The sequence below is a fragment of the Dermacentor silvarum genome, chromosome 11, assembly GCF_013339745.2.
Source record: "Dermacentor silvarum isolate Dsil-2018 chromosome 11, BIME_Dsil_1.4, whole genome shotgun sequence".
Classification (NCBI taxonomy): Eukaryota; Metazoa; Arthropoda; class Arachnida; order Ixodida; family Ixodidae; genus Dermacentor; species Dermacentor silvarum.
In genome coordinates, this window is record NC_051164.1 from 90,988,584 (window position 1) to 91,011,614 (window position 23,031).

General features: G+C 48.1%; 1 protein-coding gene across 1 annotated transcript in view; it reads left to right on the plus strand.

The window, feature by feature from the left end:
• The first annotated feature begins 522 nt into the window (after positions 1-522).
• Positions 523-23,031, plus strand: part of LOC119433231 (Na(+)/H(+) exchange regulatory cofactor NHE-RF1) — a 64,381-nt gene continuing 41,872 nt past the window's right edge. The window contains exon 1 of the mRNA XM_037700382.2: positions 523-1,702. Within this exon, the coding sequence (XP_037556310.1) occupies positions 1,223-1,702 (480 nt within the window). The 5' untranslated portion in view covers positions 523-1,222. The remainder of the gene's footprint in view (positions 1,703-23,031) is intronic.

The following is a 23,031-nucleotide window of genomic DNA, read 5'->3' on the forward strand; positions in this document are numbered from 1 at the left end:
AACTATGCCAGTCACGGACGTGTTCCGCCAGGTCTAATCACGCACATTTTGTACTTTTTGTATTTTATTTCTTTTTTTTTCTCTTGAGTATGCGGGGAAAGGTCTACAAGCTCTAGCCGTCTAGCTTGTTCTGTCCTTTCCACGCTCGATGACGTCACGGACGCCTGTTGCTAGAATTCGTAGCCACAGTGACTGGCGCAATATCTGGCATTCAACAGGTGGCGCGGATTTATTTTGACGCAGATAACGGGGGGTGCCGCTGCGGACACCCCGTGTACTTCGTCTTTTGGTCCTGCTCGTTGGAGGGCATAGAAGCGCGTTGCACACCGCGTACGCAGCTGCGTTTAAATGTCTTAGTCACGCGCCACCTGTCCCACCAACCGTTGCAAAAGACAGTTCCCCGAAAGAAACAAGGCTGACAGAAAGTATAAGCGCACGCACGATTACTCAAGCAGAGCAACCATACGAGAGAGTGGACTCGGAGGTGTACGGGAGGGCATTTTATTTCGGAACGTAAGACAGTGTAAGGAAAAACATAAAAATTGAAACTAAAAGCAGACGTGCCTCAGCAGACGTGTACTACGTGGAAAGGCCAACTTTTTGCGGCGCAACCAGGCGCTGTGAACGCGGGCCAAACCAAAACCTAGCGCGGGGATTGTATTATAAAAGGTTGACTGTGCTGCAGTCGATAGCATTGGCTGCTACTCGTTTATAAGCTGTCTTCAAGCAACCTGAAGTCCTCGAATACGTTTCGGAGCGGCCCGCTTTGCTAATTGCTGCGAACGCCTTGATTATCCCGGTGTACGTGTTTCGCATTCCGCGCGCTAGGGGGCCGTGCGTCTCTTCTTTTTCCCTCCGCTTCTGCTACGCTCTCGGCGGCGGCCGGCACGGAGCTTTTTTCCGCTCTTGCTTGTTGACGACGACAGCGGAGCCGGCCAACGCAGCATCGCACTTGGTGTGGGCGTTACGTCGAAGTACTTTACAAGACGCCCGGAATCTGCACTTTTTTTTTTCGCGCTCATTGATTTCGTTTCTACGGTAACGACAGGGTCAGTTTCAGCTCGGCGTGGTTTCTCCGTGCGCCCGATGCACTTGCTATTTCCGGCGCTGTGTCCGTAGTAGTCGTGTAGTGTAGTGAGCGTATCTACTTTCTTCGTACCGAGTGACCGACGAGTGAGTGAGTGCCCCGTATAGCAGCAGCAGCAGCAGGAGCATAAGCAACATGTCGACGACACCGGACCTGTTGCCGGCCGAAGCGCCGGCGCCGAGGCTCTGCCACCTGATCAAGATCCCCACGTTCGACGGATACGGATTCAACCTGCACGCCGAGAAGTCGCGGCCGGGTCAGTTCATCGGCAAAGTGGACAGCGGCAGTCCCGCCGAGCTGGCCGGCATGCTCGAAGGGGACCGCATCGTCGAGGTGAACGGCGTGAACATAGCTAGCGAAAGCCACAAGCAGGTCGTCGAGCGGATCCGGGCCGTGCCGAACGAGACCCGCCTGCTCGTGGTGGATAGCGTGACGGACGCGTGGTACACCGAGCACAAGCTGGTGCCCCGCTCGACACAGGATAACGTGCGCTACATTCGGACTCCCACCGGCGACGACGACGTCGACGGAGGGTTGCAGGCGCCCAACGGACACCACACGCCACAGGAGACGGCCGCCGAGGAGCAGCAGACTGCATCGCTTCCGTCTGCAAAGGTGAGACCTTCCGGAGGGGCCAGTTACGGAACTTCCATTATTCCCCCAAGTTGTATAAAGAACACCGCGATAATTGAACAACTTACGATTGTCGCGCCACCTCTAATTTATATGGTCGTTCGGAACGTCGTTTTTAAACGCGAAAGCGGCACTGTTTAGTTGATTTTTCCGCTCGTAGAGGACGCCAGCGTCTGCTAGTTCTAAAAATCGAGCCGCGGGTCGTGACCATCTTTTGAGGCGGAGTTTTGCGACCTAAAGCTCATTGACTTTCAGGCACCACCTGTACGACGCATCATTGAAACGAGGATGTGTGAACCAGAACACGCATTCTTTTGCGTTATACCTGCGATACGAGCAGCGCAGCTGGTGTGATTATGTTTCGATTCGGGCTTGGCGAGTCGTGCTTAAAGCGCGTTCGGCGCAACTAGTATTACCTGAGTCCAGAAATAACGCACGAAGTTTTCGTGTGCGCGGGCGCATTTGCCAAGAAAAACAATTAGAAGTTCTACCAAGGAACGGCGATATCGCTTAGAGGCTTGGTGACGCGCTGTCGCCGGTGTCTTTGATTTTTGAGCAGATAAAATAGCGCCGTCGAGAATCGTCGTGAGAGTTACGCGATAGCTGCTTTTTGATTGCCTTAGTCGATATAAAAGGCTGTTCACCGCGACGTCACCAAGTCGGCATGCCCCAATCGAAGCTCTTGAAGAACCATGTCCGATTGCAGTGATCGGGATGCCCCAATCGAAGCTCTTGAAGAACCATGTCCGATTACAGTGATCGTGGACACGTCCGACAGTGCTGTATAATTATACTTGTATCTGCTCACGTCTGCATTGTCCTCTCTCTCTATAAACATGCTTCGTATAATTCAAGGACGGAATAAATGGATAAAGAAAGGAAAAAAAAATTAATTGTGAAAACTGCGTACGCTTAGGAGGAGAAATTAGCAGCTCCTTAAATTCCGGTTTTCAAACCGTATGCTTCGGATACACAACTCGCTGGCCGAAATTGCGAACTAGCGACCCACGATTGGACTGTCCTGAGGATGAGTTGCCTGGCGTGTATTTTCTATTTTTAATGGACATGTTTTCATTGGCATTTTACTTTAGTACCGCCATTGAAAAGGAAACGAGCAGGCAATTATAATGGGGGGGTCTAACGAACTTGTAATTGCGAGAAAGCCTTGAGGAACACGTTTCTGGTACTGAGGTTTGGAGTATAAGTACGGGGTGGTCGTTAGGTGTAACGACTTCCTTTAGCGTGTTGATGAATTTGCTTAGTCCGTGGCCTTTTGCACCGAGGCGAACGGTGTTGGCCTAAGAGCCCGCATTACGAGATGCGAGCTTTTGCGCGTGTTCGGAAGTCGTCCGCCCTAAGCGTGACAGTCTGAACGCAGTTAGCACGACACAGTGCTTTCCTGTGCGCAACAAAGTGTTGAAACAGACTGCTTGGTGCACGGTGGCGTGTGCACCAAACTTTTAAAGTGGTGGACATCATCGTCATCAGCCTGAATGTGTCCACAGCAGGACGAAGGTATATCACCCATATGCCTCTGTTTAGTCCCATGTCCTGTGTCAGTCAAACTCATCCCGTGTCTGCTAATTTCCGAGTAATCTCATCACACGACAAAATCCTTCGTCACCCTTGGCTGTGTTTTTCATCCGTTGTCGCACGTTCTGTTCTGTGGCTAATTCTGTGATTCTGTTAGTCGTAACCCAACGGAGCCAATGAAACACAAGGGGTCAGTTGAGCTATGCGGGTATTGGTATAATTTAGATCTGGGGGTGTTAGCCAGCGACACTCATGGACAAGGTGGGGGAAGGAGACCCTCCTCTTAACCGAATGCGTCACGTGGCTCGTGAACCTAGGAACAGGAACTGGCCAATAAACCCAATTGTGTTGGCTTTATTTGGCTTCATTGTCTGTTAGCGTCATATGGTGGCGGCTTACGAGAAAAAAAAAAAAAAAAAAGCAAGCCCTGGGTCTTCCTTTTGGCGATTCCGTAACACCGCAGACCTGACAGACCTTAGCTTATTTTGTTTAATTGTTATCCTCCATCCATGTTTCGGCGCCTCAGAGCTGCCCGCCGTATAACATGCAGCTGTGCAACTCCCCGTCTCCCCTCTCTATGCTGTTACAGTAACCCAGAGAAATAATTAAAAGGCAGGTGAGTAATACACGAATTATAAACAGCACCTACGACAAGACACAAGTGTAGAGAGAAGCAGACGACACGGGAGTTGTCGTCTGCTTTTCTACTCGCCTGTCTTACATGTGGTGCCGTTTCGTTCTTATCGCAGGACAAGCAAACACTTCTACCAACACAACGGAAAAAATACCAGAACACTGCAAAAAAAAAAAAAAAAAAAAAAGCGCATTACCTTCAAACCGTAAAATGTAGCCATCTTGTTTAGGACGGCATCCATATACATCTAGATACAATCTGTTTGTTTGTACTAATGCTGATGTTTAAGGTATGTGGTATCGTTTGCACCAAAACCTATACAGCTGTTGGCGCATGTTCGTAGAATACCTTGACGTGCTGTACACAAAACGAGTGCACTGTTGCGGGCAATATCACGACCGCGAAGAAAAAAAAAAGTTATTCATTTATAGCACGATTATAGAACACTTGAACCCTTCCCCAACCAGGAAAAACAAAAAAGTACCCCGCTGATACCCTTAAAATTTTGGTTACCTGAATGTAACACGACCATCGTCTGGATTCCTCGGCCATATGTGCCGATTTTATTTTATTAATTAACTAAAGATATTTTATAAACATGTGTCTCTTATCATAGCCTGCACGGCTTCTGCTCCGAAAATCCACGGAGTATACCGATATTTGCCTTCACAAAAGACGGAGCAAACAGTCGCATGATATATGCGGGATTTTACGGTAACTCTTTCTACGATAACCGGGCTTTACTTACATTTCGTTCTGGCTTCTTCGCGGACTTGCTTGTTAAACGAGCTCGTATATATACGTCTGAATATTCAACTCGGTCAAGTATTTCGCTAAAACGAACGAATAAAACTGCGTTCCTGTTATTACAATGTATAACTTTGCGTGCAGAAGATAAAGACGCGAGCGGCGGCGAATAATTCGAATTGCGCGCAGCCTTCACCTCCGCCGCCAGTGCTCGCAGCCGCAAAACGTCCCAGCCGCTGTTTCTTTTTCTTTTTTGGCCCGCTGCACTTTGGGCGCCCTTGATACTTGAAATTTGGGTCCCGAGTGGATCTTGTCGCGGCCGGTTTTCCGCAAACTGATTTCCATCGGTTGCGTGTGGGTCCGTGCTCGGTGTATACCCTGCAATTTCGGCGCTCTAGCTATAAGCTGCGGAGAAAGAAAGAAAAAAAAGAAAGACAGAAAGAAAGAGAGAGAGAGATGTAGGACCAAAACAGTAAAAGAAAAACGCGGGGAGAATCACTCTGAACGACATTTTTGACGCCTCATCGGGCGCCTCTTCGCCGTGTACCCCTGAATTCACGCTCGAGCGAGAAAACGCGGTAGCTCAGCGCGATCGTGCGCCGAGCCGGTTTCGTGGTAAATGAGTCGCATCATTGATGTTCATGTTTATTTTCTTTTTCTTTTGCTCTAACGCTTTTTTTTTTTCATTTATTTTCTTGTGTGCCGAGCTGTTCGGCGTTACAGTCCGTAACAGCGCCGCAACAAGCGTTTCGGAATCGGGTCGTTTGTTCCATCTTCATTGCTCAAACGTCGCTTTTGATGCATATCGACTTCGTTATCCGCTTTTTCGTTCGTTTGTTTGTTTTCTTTCTTAATGTGGAGCGCATGCCACCTGCTTTGGTTTTCCCGGTGTGAGCAGATATATTTCTTCACGGTGTATATAGCCAGGTCCGCCCCCTTGTGTAAAGCGTCTACTAGAAACGACGTTTATTTAGACCTCTTTCGTTGACGTCTATCTTGGCGCTCTAATATAGCGACGGGTTTGTTGTCCCCCTTGTTTGCCAGATTATCGTCGCGCAACGTCGAAGCGTTGCATATCTGATCCCGCGGCTTCTCGCTTTCTTGCTGGCAGAAGCAAGACTTAAACCGTTTATCTTAAACTATATAGGGGATTACGATGCCTTTATCCGCCGGCAACGTAGTACGTGACCTTAGCGAGAAATTACGCGCCCACTTGGCAAGTCGTTGAGAAATGCGAGACCGCGATCGGAGCGTCACAGGCTCACAGCGTTGCGTCATCGCGCTTTGCCACGTGGCCGCGTCTTTCCGGCGTTTCACTGCCAACATCCAGTTAAAGAAATCGAAACTATAGGCTGCGTCCTCAACCGAGGGCGTGGGTTCGTCCCTGGCCGCGACTGGGCCACATTTCGATCGGGGTGGTATGAAAAAAAAAAAAAAGCTCGATTGATTGATGGATGGATAAGGCTAAGCCCTTTAAATCGGGCGGTGGTTCACGCCACCTAGCCGTGGCTAGTAATGTTTTGTACTTAGTGGAGGGCGCAATTTCACGCTTGCCTGGACTTTAGTCACCGATCAGATAACCTCAGTTTGGTTATTTCTACCCGCTTAAAGTCTATTTTGCCTCCAATGTCCATAGCTCAACCCCATTGCTTTGAAAGAAGTCAGCCCCGTTGCTTTGCACTGCAGGGCGTAGCCCTTTACAGATTACAGCTCGTCTTAAGGAAAAATCCGCAGTGGGCTAAGTGGTTAGACATAATTAAAACTGTTACGCAAAGCGACGAAGGAACGGGATTTAAATCGAGAAAACAAAACACGACACCATGAGCTCGGATGCCGCGTTATGTTTTCAGAGCTTAAATTCCTGACCCTTCGTCGCTTTGAGCAACAGTTTTAATTATACTCGTTTACTTAGATTTAGGCGCACGTCGAAGAACCCCAAAATGGTAAAAAATTATTCCGTGGTCCCCCACTGTACAACGTGCTGGTTTCTGCATCGCTCTCGCCATATATGGCAGGCAACCCGGTGGAAGTTACACAAGCGGTGCGGTCGTAGCTCAGCGCACTAATTGAAATATTTTACTAGTGATATAATTTGACTAATTTAACTTTTTATCTAATCACTCTGTAGGGTGAATGCTGCAATTCGCGCGTTGCATTCGGCGAGTATTCAAATTTGTTTTCACTTAGAACTAATATTGAAACTGGAGCATCGTTGTTGAGACAAGCGCCGTAACACTTGCGGGCAAACACCGTCGTTTTACTTTTAAACACAAAAACGCATGTTTAACCGGAACGTCAACGCGCTTCGTCGCGCAATTTCGGGCCCCATGTTTCGAAACTGGTGCCTACACCTTCTAAGCCGACATGCCTCGTGAGCTCGCAGGCCTGCTGCAATCCGCGAAATCAGTATGCTTCCTGAAGTAATTAATAAAAAAAGTTAATTATTATGGGGTTTGCGAATATTTTAAATTTCGAATACGAATCGAGTAGTCTCTGCTATACTCGATTCGTATTCGATTCGAGAATTTATTATTGAAAGTTGTCGGATATTCGTTTCTTTCGAATATATGGAGGATCAAAACACTTTCATTGGTGTATCGAGGGAGACACGGTGCAATCAATGCCAAGTCTGTTCCTGATTATTCTGCTGTATACGATAGCTGCGGCTGTTTGCGCAGAGGCACTGCAGTCTCTGTGGGAGCATAAATTCTGCTCAAGACTTTCCAGTCAATCGATGAGAATGGCTCGCTTTTAGGCAGCCCATAGACTAATTTGTTCAGATTATTTTGTCGGTCTCACCGTGTATGGCATCCCTTTAAAACAACGTGCGGTGCTGTAGTGTGTCACACTGATATTCTCCTTCAGCGAACACAACTTACACGTGCATCTGGTAACGCGATGTTTCCTCATTTCATTACCGGGATTGCCCTGGTTCACAAAGAAGTTCAGAAAAACGACGGTGGTTCCAATTGTTGATTAAATATAATTTATTGCGTTTTGTACCCTTTCTCTTTTTTGTGTCTGTTTCTTTCTTCATTTGCATCCATTCATGTTATTTCGGCCGTTCAGGCAGGAATTGAACCGACGGCTTTTGCCTCAGCGCTCGGAGCTGTGACGTCAGGCGTGTTGGCCGTACAGCCCACACATTTCATTGAGGGGTGCGGGCGACGTTTATTGCGATGACACTTTATATATGTATATTTCTTTTTCATTTTTAAAGTATAGATCGAAGTGGGAGCATCGGCCTATACCTTAGATGACGTGTCGGTCAGAGTGCAGCAGGCGGTTCTGTTTAACCGGCGACCTCGTGGTGTCTGTGCTCTGACGTCACATCCGTTACATTTGTATCGCGGGGAGTCGCAGGAGGCTCCGACGCGGAACAAATTAACGCGGTGTGCTGCGTCTGCAAAAAAAAAAAAAAAAAAAAAGAAAACTGAAAAGGGGCAGTTGTTACAAGGCTAACCTCTTAATTGCGTCGAGCGACCGTGTCGCTTCCTTCAGCATTTGATATCTACCAGTTTGCTACACAGCGAGTGAGTCACTCCTCAGGGCAGCAATTGGCAAATCCGGTTGCATAGGCGATATACACCACTTATCACTCGTTTGTGGGAAAAAAAGGAAAGAACGTCTGATTCGTCATACAGACGTTCACTTTAGCTTTGCCAGATAAGTTTAGGCGTGTATACGCAAGGTGACTGTGACACGTTAAAGCAAGGCTGCTGCGAGCAACCATAGGTCAGTGCTTTCTTAAGTATACGTATATCGTATTCTGGGGCAGTGAAATTGTCATGTTGCTCGGTAAGAAATGATTTTTCCCCTCTCGTGTTGGCTTTCGTGTTTGCTGAAATAAACAATTAAATGGATCAAATCAATGGATCAATTAAATGGATCATAACCTCCGTTGGAGGTTATGATCAGCTTATGTTACCGCTTATCAAGATAGTTATTACTACCGACTTGTACGAACGCAAGCTTTTCTTTCTTTAAATCTAAGTGTCACGGTTAGATGCTGAAAGTTACACTCCCATGTACCGCGAAGAAAAGCAACCTGTCTCTTCATGCTTTTAATGATAAAACACGCTATTCTTCGCCTAAACGCACAAATGAAGCTGCATTATCGTGCGACATGTCGTCACGTTGATGCTACATGCTAGATTTCCAATAACACCTCCTCGCGGTATTCGGAAAGCACACGTCACGGTTACTTTTGTCGTCCTTAACGGCACAACTTTCTATACCAAAATGTGCGCCAACTTTTCAGGAAAGCTGACGGTCGGAATGGGATTAAACCACTTTCGTACAGTTCCGCACGTGTCTGACTTCACGTATCTGCGATTGCTATCACGCATACGCGATTACGAGTTAATGTAAAAAAAAATATTACTGCGGGACAACGTGCAATATACAGTGGGATCTCGTTGATACGATTCTGCATAATACGTTTTTCGGGATAGTACGTTTTTAAAAAAAATATCCGATGTTTTGTTATTATATACGATTGTACTCGGATAATACGATTTCGGATGATACGTTTTATTTACCGGTTTCCTTGAAGGTCGTATCAACGAGATTTCACTGTATACTGCACAAGGGGTCATGCGGATGATGTAGCGGCGCTTTGTGAAGCGCGTGGGTTTTGAATGACCTTCGGCAGCAGCCGGTTGGGAATACCGGCTTCGTCGACGCTAAACTTTCGCATGTAGCGCAGTTAAGTGTCGTTTATTTATAGCACATATAAGTGTAAACGTGTCCCGCAAGCGGCGATGGTCCTTGAACCATCGCGCGGTATAACTCTCAACGCTGAAAATATTTCCTTTTCCCCCATCTTTGGTCGCCAAGCCGGGGTAATCCTGTCTCGTTGCGGTCAAGGCCCTTGCGGCTCAAGCCAATAAAATAAAAGAAAAAAAAAGCCGCATTGACGTTTCTCTTCGCTTGCCAACTCGCTCGTGCCGGCTACTGGGGACGACGTTGCAGGGTTTTCTTGGTACACAGCCTGACGTGTCACTTCTTCGAGGCTTTCTGATTGCGCGAGTTTCGTAGTCTGGGGGGGGGTAAGCACTCTCGGCGACACCTTGACAAAAGTAGGCGTTTGGGCGGCCTTTAGACGGATATGAATGAAACGAAATTAATTTCTTCGCTAGTGCAGATAAAAAAAAAAGCAAAGGTAATGTCGCTTTCAGTTTGTCCAGTATAGCTGGACACATTTGGGAATGACCGGTGTGAACGGACAGACACGACTTCTCCGAAGTCGCGTGTTTGTTTTTCCGTCATTACTGTGAGAAAAAGGCTTGGCAAACCAGCACGGAAGCAAAAAAAAAAAAAAAAAAAAAAAAAAGCAGGTGGCGACGCCGCCGTGAAGTTCCCTCAACTTGTCCGTGACGTCATGTATTTTCGCGACGTCTGCTCAACCGCGTACTTAATTTGTTATCGGTAACGGTTGACCATATCGTATTCTTAAAAGGGCCGGAGACTGGATTTAGTGTGGCTCCCAGGACATTTGCGGAGCCGTAACGGTGCGAATACGGGAAACTAATTTTGGAATCTATGACGTCACTCTGACGTAGCGGCGCCGTGGTATCGGCGCGAAATTAGAAAGAAAAATAAACGAAAGTTTCATTTATTTTCTCTTTTGTTATCCAATCGAATATCGCGAAATAACGAATATCGTCTTTTGAAATAATTTATCAGTCCAAACTGATTAGGCGTTTCTTTTAGAGACCCTTTAAGCGTCCTGTTCCAAATAAGGTCATAACCGGCATGTCGCGACGACAAGCAGCTATAAAGAGGCTGCAGGAATACACACGCAGCACCTCGTATATTTAACGCTACAGACACCCATAGCAATCACCAGGTTAGTGGCGGAACTACAGGTATTCCGGTTGCTATATTATGGGAGGCGGCGGGCGTTTGCTACGTATCTCGCTGCCGGTGGGCATTAGTGGCCCCAGTTGGCTCAGCTGTCACGTACGGCACGCTGGCTAATCAGGGCGCGCGTTCTGTTTTCAGTCGGACGGGATGACTCGTCGAAAACGGTTGTTCCGAGGCGCCGACGACCGACGACGAAGCTGTTGTCTGAATTCGGCGGAATTTGCATAGTAACATTGGAAGCGGTTGTTGGCGCCGACAACCCGACGATGTAGCGGTTGTCTGAAATCTGCGGCCTGTTTACGCCAGTTCGTTGTTGCGGGCTCAATAGAGGAAAAAAAAAAAAAAAAAAAAAGCCCGCGCGGAGGGGTAGACTCGTCGTAGTGGTGAACCACAACGCAAGCCCATTTCTGGAATAGGGATTTACTCTGGGCTAACCTTGACTCCGCGCTTATCGCGAGTTCTGGAATAGCCATCTTCGTTTTTCTTTTTAATTGCTGTTATCATCCTTTGGGAACTTCACCCAGTCTGTTTGTATGTCTGCGCCATGATGCGTCTGCGCCACTGAGAAAATTGTAGAGCAACATGAAAAACTCCCGTACAGAAGCTGTGCGGGAGTTTATCATGTTGCTCTGCAATTTTCTCACTGGCACTTTGACAATTAGGACAGTGCTTCTCTTGTTAGATAATTAATTACAATTAGCTAATTAAATCTCAGTAACGAAAAAATTACTGGCGGCTACTCTACTGTACTGGAAAAAAGACGCACTAGGTTTCCTTCGCGTAACGCCGTTCCTCTTTTTTTTTTTTATCGTGCAGCTTGATAGCTGGGACACCCTGTATACATAGGTTGCGCGGACGTCATCGCGAACGCCATATTGAGGTACCAGCAGGTCGAGAAGGGGCGTAAGCAAGGAACATGACAGCATGACAGCAACAAAAAGCGCGTCTTGCGTCCAACGTCAGAGCGATAACAATGATCAACCGGTGAAAAACAATCGCCGTGAAAAAGCAAAACAGTTTGCGCGTGATAATACGTTGCACTGACGTCATCGTAGTCGCCATCTTAGGGTACCAGCGCGGTCTGCGTGACGTGACATGAATACTATCTATATGATGTGCGCGGTCTTATTGCTTCCTGGGTTAAAATAAAAGGGGGGGGGGGGGGAGGGATTACTTCGAGCTTTAAGGCAATAAAGGCAGATAAAGTGTAGTAGACTAAGCCGCTAGAACGTATGAAGCCACAAGCACGAAGATCAGACAAATCCATGCACTAACCGTCATTCTCATGGTTGCTAAGCGATTTCAGCGCCACCTCCAGTAATTTTAGTAGGAAACTGTGTTGTGAATATCCGCCGCCGTGAGTCCTTCTTGGTCACCACTCTTGGTCATTCGCGCTATACCTCCTGTAAGTCGCCGGTTTGAATGCACCCTTTCTGCTATATACTCTACCTTGGTGGCCGGTGCGTAATGTAACTCGAAACTAATTTTGAAGACAGTGTCGTTGTGGCTTGTGAGTGACCCTAACGGCGTGTACGACTGCTCCTTTCGTGTTACCGTGGTGCGAGATGCTTGCTGTTTCAAGTGTACGTGTTAGGGGGCTCCAGGGTGGGGGGCAATGCGTTATGCAACCTAATTATCCTCGACGTGTAATGTTGGGTCTGCGAACAATACGCGACCACACACGTTTTCATCTCCTGTCGGTTCTCGAGAGAATAGAGAACTCGGCGTAGTTTACGACTGATTACCGTAGTGATTACGTCAGGTGCAAGAGACTGCGGCGCTTTTAGGGTTGGCGTAAGAGCACGGTGATGGCTGTAATTGCCTCGAAAATTACGGCGTCAGCGCGGTCCCTTACAGTAAGCTCTAGAACATAAATTCTAGCGCCGCTAAATTCGTGGCCGGAAAGCGTTTCGTGTAATCGCTGTAATTTGATTGCCGCAATATTCTTAGCGCAAAGTTGTGATAGCGTCGACAGTATACAGGTGTACGGGGAAGCGTAAGTACGAACTTCGCTCTTGGGGGGAGACATCTCGCGGTGCCGTATTCAACTCAAACGCGCATAATTATTGTACATGGCAGTGAGCGACTGCATTCCACTCGATCTGCTGGCGGGAAACACATGGGCGGGGGGACGTAATCATTGCGGGGATATTTTTGGCTCTTTCTTAAGAGCGGAATCGTGCAACACAATAATATTTTTAACGCACCATGGTTCAACGTGTCTCACGCGATGTCACCACCAGATGTCGCCATCAGCGTTGTTGCCATGGGTTGCCATGGTAACCTTTGTTGCCATGGGTGACTGTATTCCACTTATCTACTGGCGTAAACGTGCTCGTGGTGCCATAATCACCGCGAAAGTTTTTTTTTTCCTTTTTTTATTCGTCTCGATGGGGGAGAGTCGTGCAATACAAGAGCGCTTATAGTGCATCATGGTCGGCCGCAGCGCCGCTATAGCCTCTTCCCTAATATGCCTACACTAGTGCTTCACCGCTATGCTATAACTCTCTAAATTTCTAGTTCATTGTAGCTGAGCGCAGCGTCACAAGATTATGTCGTTAGATACGTCCAGGCTAGTACACCTCTGGCATGCGCTAAACCTTTCGACGCTTGCAGTGCATTATAGCCGATTACAGCGCCACAAGATTTTGTTCTCGGATACGTCCAGTATAGTGCACCACTGACATGCTAAAACGGTCGACGTTTCCAGTGCATTATAGCCTACCACAGCGTCACAAGATCCAGTCCGCGAATACGCCCAGACTAGTACGCCACCGGCATGCTAAAGCTCTCTAAGTTTCCAGTGCTACAAAGGGATACTAAGGAGAATAAAAATGCGTTGAGCTGCATTAGTAAGTTATGCTTCTACAATACAAAAAAAAAAAAAAAAAGAAAAACACACTCTTACCGAGAAAGGGTGCTTGAGAGACGGGTGGCGCCGCCGCCTTGAAGTTTCCGCACTAGCTCTCCATGACGTCACGAATTCTGACCGGTTCCTTACCGGCCTGGTTAAGTTTTTATTAGTAAATATGTGCTACATTGTATTCTAAAGGAACCATAGACTGCATTTGGCAAGTTTCAATCACTTTGACCGAGTCACAAAAGCAACATGCAAAAAAAAAAAAAAGAAGAAACTTCCAATTCGGTTACGTCACATTGACGTGCCGGCGATGGGGCTTCATCGCAAAATTAAAATAATAATAATGATGAAAAATAGAGCTTTAATCTTAATCTTCTAATAATCAATCCATTATACCGCGAAGTTATATCGAAAATTGAGGTTTTAACCAGTGCTTAGAAGTCTAAACTAATTAGCGTTTCTCCTTAGTGCCCCTTTATAAGGTTGATTTCGCAAAATCATGTTCCTGACACCACTACGTCTCTGCTGTGCTAAATACGTCCACGATTACTTCGACTTTTATTCGTGAAGTAACTTCAGTGTAGACTTGGCGTCGTCGTGGACGCTGTGTTCGTCGCCCGTGTGTAGTAGATGTAAGACGTGTCCGTGGGCCTGCCGCGATGTCCGTTTTTCTTTTTTTTCTTTTCGACGGCTATCAGCCCCCCATCGCCATCCGTATCTTTATGGCGTGTTGTTCACCTTCCGAAGCAGATAGCCGCCATTAGAAGTTGTTTGGACCGCGTTGTAAGAGGCGCAGGACGTCTAGTCCAGCGGTTACCCTTGGATGGTCGACTTTGGTCGGTGGGTGCCTGGCTGGGCTCGCGTAGGGGGGGTAATAAGTAACAGCGGCTCACAAGTTGTACGCTCGGTCGGACGGGCGAAGTATAACATTGATCGCAATGCCATTTAAGCAGCGCGTGTTGAAAAATTGGAGGACGCTTAAGCTTCGCTTTTAAGAGTGCAACGCGATAGCATTCAAAGATCCCTGACTGCTTCTCACGCTTCCCGACAACTGCAGCTTAAGCAACCGTAATGGTTACCGGGAAACACTGGCGGTGAACGCTATGCACGAAGGCGAGCTTTCTGGAAGAAACGCGGCCTCTTGCGTGGGGTGATCCCGGAGATATTGCACAGCCGCGCCAGAAAAGTTGCACAATTTTCAGGTTTCCGTTTTTGTTTCGCACTTTAATATTTCAGTCCGAGAAGATTTAACATAAAAGGCATGCGCTGTGGGTGTTTTGTTTCATGACATTTGTTTGTGAATTGTCATTCTCAAAATTCCGGGGAATAGCATTGCCAAGAGTGCAAGACAAGGTATGAGCAACATTAATGATAGAATGGTGTGACAATATAACCCGCATATACCTCATGTCATATAAGAAGGCGTGGTATATACATGTACCTAAATACATTCGGAGGGCCTGCGTGGTTGGGGATGATGTTCTCCGGCACCCGCCGACATCGCACGTCGCGACGGCGGTTGCCGACGCCGGATTTTCTGCGACACGGGGTCCTTAACGATCGCGTTAAAAGTTGTTTAAATTCAAAGTTGCATGGAACAGAAACCTGTGCCTACTTATTTCGAGCTCACCTTGTCGAAGCTATGGGCGAGACTTGCGCCTGTTATTTAGGCTTGCTTCGACTTAGGCAACATGGGCTCCTAAATTACTACGGCGCGCCGTTGCGATCTCGGAGGCTTCATACACACGTCTCTGCCGTCGTAGTCGCTAGCGATTAAACTTCACCTTATGAATTTGGTTAGACTGTGTAAAGTACTGTTTTCGAACAGTTTAGAGGTTTTTCGGCGGAAAAGGGGGATTAGCGGCGAAGGCCAAATTTAGCTTCACTCGGACAGGCTACCAGGCTACCTTTGATGACGTCACAAATCTCTCGCTGATTTGGGATTCTTCTATATGTCGAAAAATCGGCAACAGTTGCTGCTCAGGTTTTTAACGGCTTTCTGATGTTTAATGTTTTCTCAAAGGTAATAAGCAATTTATTGAAGACTTGGCTTGACATCGCCAGAAGCTGTGACGTCACAGGTGGCGGGGAGGGGTGGAGGCTGCTTTGAGACTTCGTAGGTGGACGCCTCGCCATTTGTCCTTCACTCCTACGTAGTCATCTGACGTAGCAAGCACCCGTTGTCAGTAGAAATAATGTATATATACTTTTAGAAGTGTGCACGTTTACCAATAAGGTTTAAAGTTCTCGTTTAGTTTGAACTTATTTGATTTGCTGAAACATCAAAAGTCTCAACTTGATCAATGACGCCCTGTGAAGTTCTACCTAAACCTGTACCGTGCTGCCACTGCCATATTAATGGGTGCATGTTGTGATCAGACAGCCTGCAGTAAAGTATGAATTTTCAGCTCGTGCGGAACTTCGACATTTTGTTAGATTTCCCTCCGAGATTTTCAGATAGATATCTACGGACGGACGGACTGACGGACGGTTAGATATAGACGGACGGACGGGTGTACGGTTAGATATAGACAGACGGACGGACAGACGGGCGGACGGTTAGATGGACGGATAAATTGATGTTATTGAATTTTTTTCCCTTTGGAAAGGCTTCTGAAAGGACATGTCTAGAAGCTGGGGACTACAGCGTCTATCGCCTTGCCGAATGATAGATCATTTTATTGAACCAAGAATGGTTCTGGACTGAGGGTCAAAATCCTCTGTCCGGAGGCTCGCTTTTGTAGTCCACGAGACATGCCTCGACGTAGTCCACCAAGTATCGTTGTGCTGTCAGGATGATGGCTTCCGTGAGTCACCGGGCGTAGGGAAATGTTGGTGTATGCGAGAAGGGGCTAATTGTAGGGTAACGTATTCCCAAAGTATGCGAGAGTGATTTGGTGAGGCTCTACAGTGGTGACGTGTGGACATTCGAGTGTGAGAGGGGTAATTACCACGCTCCGAAGTTGGCTGCATGCAGAAAAGGCGCAGTGCTTTATAGTTAAAGTGCACGCCTGCCAACTACTGTACGAATGACGTCCCATCGATGCTGCGTGCGTCTTATCGGCATTCATATCGTGCACAATTCCTAAGCGGCTGGCAGAGCGATCGCTGTATATCGATCGGGTTATCGGTTGATCGCCCTCAGTGATTCGCGCCTTCTCGTTTCGCGTCACGCAACGTCCGACGTCGTGACATGTCAAGGACATCCCTTGACGTCACTTTTGTTATCTGTCGTCGCAGTATCCATCCAGAGGTAGGTGATGACGTAGTCAACCTGGCCCGAGGCCTTGGGCTTTAACGATAATAAAGGAAACGTTGATGAACCTGCATTGAAATATAGTTAAAAGGCGGCTGCACTGTTGGAGAGTCAAGGAGGGAAACACAGAGGATGTAGAGACATTACTTTTCAGGGCAATACATTTCCCTTAAATTCGATGTTTCGCTTACTGGAACCACGGATCACAAGGGCCGTTAATGAACGCAGCAGATATACTGGTGGTATGAGGTGCCACCCCTATTCAAGTGGTATGCTCAAACCGGTCCGTCCGTCCGTCCATCGAAAACTGCCTAGATATAGGGCGAAGTAGGGGCGTATATGGCAAAAGGAATAGACGAATAATTGACTCACTGCATGAGCTTCTCCGCTGCATGTTGGCTCCCTGAAAATATCTTCAGAAACATCTTGGAAAATTTGTCCCACACCCTACGTATTAACCCTCTATTCTGATAATATTCCGTGGTGATTTTTCTAATTACGCCTACAAGGTTACTACTGCACGGAAATAGCTTATAATTCAAAGCGACCGATAAGAAGCAGAACACACGTACTCTTTTATTGCGATAGCAATTATACGGGCACTCCAGGTGCATTCCTGCCGTTGGCATCGCCGTCGCCGTGAGGTTCCGTGTAAAGTCCACGTGCTATAATATCTTCGCCGTGCGCCGTAGTGTTCTATGTGCGAGGGTGAGCCGGCGATCACGACTCAATCTCGCGCACGCAAGGGCGGGAAGCGGGAAGGAAGCGCGCCGTCTTCCAGTCCCGTGTATACGGCCGGTAAAACTACTATCCTTACTTCGTATACCTGCCTACTAATTTGCTATCGCAATCGATGCTTCGCTTTTCGGGCGAAACTGCGACTTTTTTGCCACATATAGTTAGTCTCGCGTAGCTTTGCACCCTTTGTTTACAAACGCGCGGATTTTCTGCGCCCGAAAAGTGTGCTACCGAAGGCGTGTGTAGTATGTGCGTACACCCACAAGTGTGGTTGCCACGGCGCGGGCGGCGTGTGGCGAAACTGCTTACGTAACGTTTCATCGCAATCTCACACGCGCGTGCCTCGCACTTGTTACGTGCAGTTGCGCGCCGCAGTGCATTTCGTTTTTCGGCCGCGTCTCTACTACGCGGGGTTTGTTTCGCATGAACGTAGAACCGCGTTGCCCGCTTTATCCGTGCACATTATGCGCATGGAGCGATTGGAAAAGGCGCGCTCGGCCCTTCGTCGTCGTACGTTGGTCGAATTAGACCGGAGCGCGGCGGCGGTCGTTAACGTGGCCTGTTTTTTGAGCGAAGGCAATGGGAAAATTCCTCGCACGCCGCAGTGTGGTCTGCGTTCACTCGCGTATCGTACCGTGACCACAGAGCTTTTGTTTTTACTCTGGAAGGCAGAGTATAGAGCTATTTTGTCGTATACTATAAGTCATGACACCGACAGCAGCAGATCCCTGTTTCAGAAGTCGTGCGCTGGTCGCGGATCATGAAATTGAACAAGCACCAATCAGTGGCTTTGTTTATTAATTTTTTTCTAAAGGCAACCTTGATACTGAAGGTTCCGCATGTAAGCGATGGTATCACGAGAGAAAGACAGAGAGAGAAAGAGAGGAATCAGGAATAAACGGGAGACGATAGCTACGTGATGTAAGCCTACTGAGATGTCCGAATATGTGTGTGGTGCGAACGTGTCATGATAACGAGAAGATGATGGCGCATGATAACGACGAAATGACGGTGATGGCCTGTCGACTAAGGCAAGCTATACAGGACGGCGGCATGGAAGTCAGTCCAGATTCCCAACTTCAGTTGGTCTGGATCGGTCAGTCGATGAGTCATATCAATCGGGACGAGTAATTCGTCTCCCGATGTTGGGTGCTTAAATAGCCTACGGCTTCTCCTTATTCGGTCCGGTCTCAGCTATAAACGGACTTGGGAAAGAACTTCCAAAGTCGGAGGTAATGTAGGCAAATACAGCTGTAAAAACGCCGCCAGCGTCTCAAGTCAGATCAATAAAAAGCTGAAGTGCATACCTCCTATAGCGCAATAAGCTTAGGCAAAGAAGTCTGTCCTATACGTGTTTAATTCGTGCTATAAAAACACGCATTCCAACAAAGACCAAGCTTATTACAAATAAAAAGCTAGTTGCAGCTTCCCCAAGTCAACCTTGGTGAATGATTGGTTAGCTTTCGTCACCCCTTCTCAAGAACGAAGAAAACTGCACACCGACATGTTAACTCTGCAATAGCAACACGCCTTCCTAGAGGTAATGAAAGAATAATTAGAGTGTTGCGCTAATTAATAATCGCGCTGACGATTTATCGCGCATATTCTCATATCTGCTACGGCCATTAAATTTGGAGAGGGGAAAAACAATTGAACCTCTATATTGTCACTGATAATGAAGTTAGGAAATTTGCAGGCGCAAGTTGGAATACGCTAGCGCAAGACAGGGGTAATTGGAGATCGCAGGGAGAGGCCTTCGTCCTGCAGTAGACATAAAATAGAGGCTGATGATGATGATGATGATTGTCACTGCATACGACTGGTCATGCGAGAAGCCCCCGACTCGCCTGGTTCCATATTTTCTGAATGTTTTAGCGTGATTCCATAACGTTCGGACCTGTTACCTTGCTGTTTCCTTTCGTCTTTACTTCCCTTCTCCTTATCTTCAACTCCCTTTTCTATGCCCTCCTTCCTAAAGAGTAGGCAGGCTTTGTGCCCCTCTCACTGGCAGTTGCCAGCCTGTTCCTTCCCTATTTCCCTCTGTGTGTATTCCAATAATAATAATAATAATAATAATAATAATAATAATAATAATAATAATAATAATAATAATAATAATAATAATAATAACAACAATAACAATAATAATAACAATAATAATAATAATCCGCAGCCCTCCAATACTGCCGTGTTGCTTTAAGACGTACTGATGCGCTTATTCTACTCGTCTTGGAATGGCCGATCGATACAACAACGTACGTGCGACACCTGTGGTTCTGAAGTACTATCGAACACCTGTTGGGTGGTCTCTTGCCCCCAGTACGACGTCCAGTACATCTCCTTGGGGACCGGACTAAGGCTCATTCACACCGGCGACTGACAGTGGTCGCGCGACCAAGTTGGTCGCAAAGCGACCAGTCGCAAATGGTCGCAAATGGTCGCTTTTCTCGAAAAGCGACCATTTTGGGCCAGTCGCTCACTGCGCGATTTTTCAGTCGCGCGACCGTGGTCGCAAAGCTGCTCAACCAATCAGCGCCGCGCCGAAAGTGATGTGTGTCGTTGTCCACGCCAAATGCAATGCCCGCGTCACGATATGCAGGCTACAGGCCGGTAATTGGTGTCTTGTCTTGTGATTCTGGGACGCAGCAGTTGCAGCAACGTGTCGAATATACGCGGTCGCATTCGCTGGAAGCTAAACAGCAGGAAAAGAAAGCACAACACAAACCCTTTTTCCAGCTGCCGTTCGTTGGATGAGCACGCCACCCAAAGGTGAACAGCGGGTGAACAGCTTTGCTTTAATATTATGCACCGAATAATACGCAATGCGAACTAGAAATTACGACTTGCTCTCTCTCGATAATACTCGTTGTCATGCGCACAAAGTTCGGGCAGGAGGCGGCTTGCGTGGCCGGTCACTTCACGTGAGCGGAGGCACGGGCGCACCCACTAGCGTCGCGTTTTCTTCGGAGGCTTCCGCGCTGCCACAGCTGACACCTCGGCGGAGCACATCAGCACAGGGACGGCGTCTTCCTGTTCGCTCGAATCAAAATCCAGCCATCGCTCGAAACAAAATGCATGGCTGTTGCCGGAACGCGCAACCAATTTACATAGTGCCAGCGAAGTGCGCGCTGACTGCGTAGATCCCTAGAATTCTCGCTAAAGAACGAGAATGTCCGGGATTGCGACTTGCAGGTCGCGCTCAGCCGGGCTTGCCGGTGTGAACATCAGTCGCCTTCGGTCGCTTTTTGTTCGCGAGTCGCAAATGGTCGCGCGACCTCCTCAAGTCGCCGGTGTGAATGAGCCTTAAGCCAACTGTACTCGGGAACATTTTATGAAACGAAATTTCATGGCCCCTGGCCACATCCGTGGACGGTGCAGAAAGCGATTTGCGGGCTGCAGTGTCGTTTTTTTTTTCTTTCTTTCTTTTTGAAGAACGCAGGCCCCAGTCACCGTTTGCTGTCCTGCATGCTGTGCGTCCTAACGTGCGTGCGCAGTGGTAGCTTTCTCTCTCTTTTTCACCTTCTATTTATCTTTACAGACAGTGTAGGGTAGCAAACTGGACCCTCGTCTGGTTGACCTGTCTTATCTCTCCTTGCTTTCTCTTCCTTAAATACCACGGACGATAGTCATTCGTGTCAGCTGACACCTGAAATGCGGCCGTGAAATGGATGTGGGAGTTTAGGAAAGGGAAACAAAGAAAGAGTATGTTTGGCACATCGGGGGTTGCCAGCGGCCAATACGTACAGTGTGGTCTACTGTTACAAGGAACATTCCAACATCCGGCTCTCACTTAGCTGTATCCGTAAATGCCGGCCGAAGCTATGCGAATTCACTGCACAGGGGTTATAGGATTGTACCTGCGCCACCGTACCAGCACGTAATCTGCTGCAAAACCGGGTGATTCCGCACTTGCTAGAAGGAACAAAGATCGCGCGTGCTCACTTCACTGTAGCTATAGGTATGGAACCCTTGGTGCTTTATGATGAAAACTCACAGCGCGGAAACAGACAAGGGTGTGAAGGAAGTAAACGAAGAAACCTTTTAATAGTAGTATATCCAGCGCAGTCAATTCAATTCAATTTTATTTCTTGTTCGGGAAATAAGATTGAATTACCTTCAGTGCAGTAGACACACGGCAAGCTCGGCCTACACCACCTAGATAGCACAAGGCCTGTTCACTCCGATCCATGACGTCATGCCGCCTGGCCCGACTGCCGTAGAATCTCATGCGGATGCTCCCGAATGAGCAGCGAGGATTTCGACGTCACCGCTTTCGTCACGCCAGGCTTGGCAATCGAAATTTCGGGCCAGGTAGCATGACGTCATCGATCGGAGTGAACAGGCCTATCTAGGTGGTGTTGGCTCGGCGTTACACACCGATGTCGTGACAGCGGCCACTACGTTGTGCAGCTTACATATCAAGGCGAAAAGCTTCGCGCCAACCCGGATCCCCAGCTAAGCTCCCGAGCCACACTGTATACACTACTGTGGAAGCGGCGAACAGTACAGCAGCGGTATGGCGCCTGCGACGTCACGTTACTGCAATGCAGTGCACTTCCTATAGGCGGCAACACGGTCCCGAACCCGCTGTAGCGTAACGTCGCGCGTGGGATAGGGGCGCTTTCGTTCGTGTACGGGCGACGTCGAACGTCGTCGCCCTCACTGTGAGTGCGTGCGTGCGTTCGTGCTTGCGTGGTTGTTGTGGGTGCCTCGGCGTTGCGCGGGGCTTAATGGGTCGACGCGCCGCGTTCGCTCGCTCGCCTGGAATGCCCGCCGCGCGACCTAGAAATTACACGCCGCCGCCGCTGTTGGTGCCGCGGGGTTTCGCTCGAGCAGAGAGAGCCGTATAGCTGCCACAGCTGCCTGCCTGCCTTGCTCTCAGGCAGGCAGGCAGGCAGGCTGGATGTGTGTGCGTGTGTGTGTGTGTGTGCGCGCGCTCGCTATGGCGTCGCCTTTCCTCCTTTTGTTTCTGGGTTCTTTTTTCCTTTCGGGCCAGGAAGCCGCGCAAAACTCGATTCGTGCAAGGCGTGATTTATGCGCGGTGCATGTCCTGGGCTCTGTTGCTGCTGCTGCCTTTGGGACGTTGCCGCGTGGCTGCTGCTGCTGCAGCGTGTGCACCCGTATAGGGATGTCGTGCGGTGGGCCCCGAATACGAGTAGTAAATTTCTGGATGAATAAAAATGAGTTTCGCTGGAACATATTGCAGTCACTCCTCAAGCCGTGATCGACAACTAACCGCTATCCTTGAGAGAGAGAGAGAGAGAGAGAGAAAGTATGCAATTGTTGCATCCTATAGCAATGGTTACATCATAAATTCGGGTTCGCTGGAACATATTGCATTCACTCATCAAGCCGTGATCGACAACTAACCGCTATCCTTGAGAGAGAGAGAGAGAGAGAGAGAGAGAGAGAGAGAGAGAAAGTATGCAATTGTTGCATCCTATAGCAATGGTTACATCATAAATTCGGGAGTGTTAACATAGACCGCCGAGAAGAAGCTAAGGACCGTGCAACGAGCAATGAAATGATAAACGATAGGCGCAGCCTTGCAAGACAGCCTTGCAAGTGGTAACTATTCTAGTCGAGATTAAGATGAATGAAGTGGAGTTGGGCAGGTTCATGTAAAGGGTGGATCAGGTAGCCGGCGGTGTGTTAGATTACAGAAGTGCCGAGGG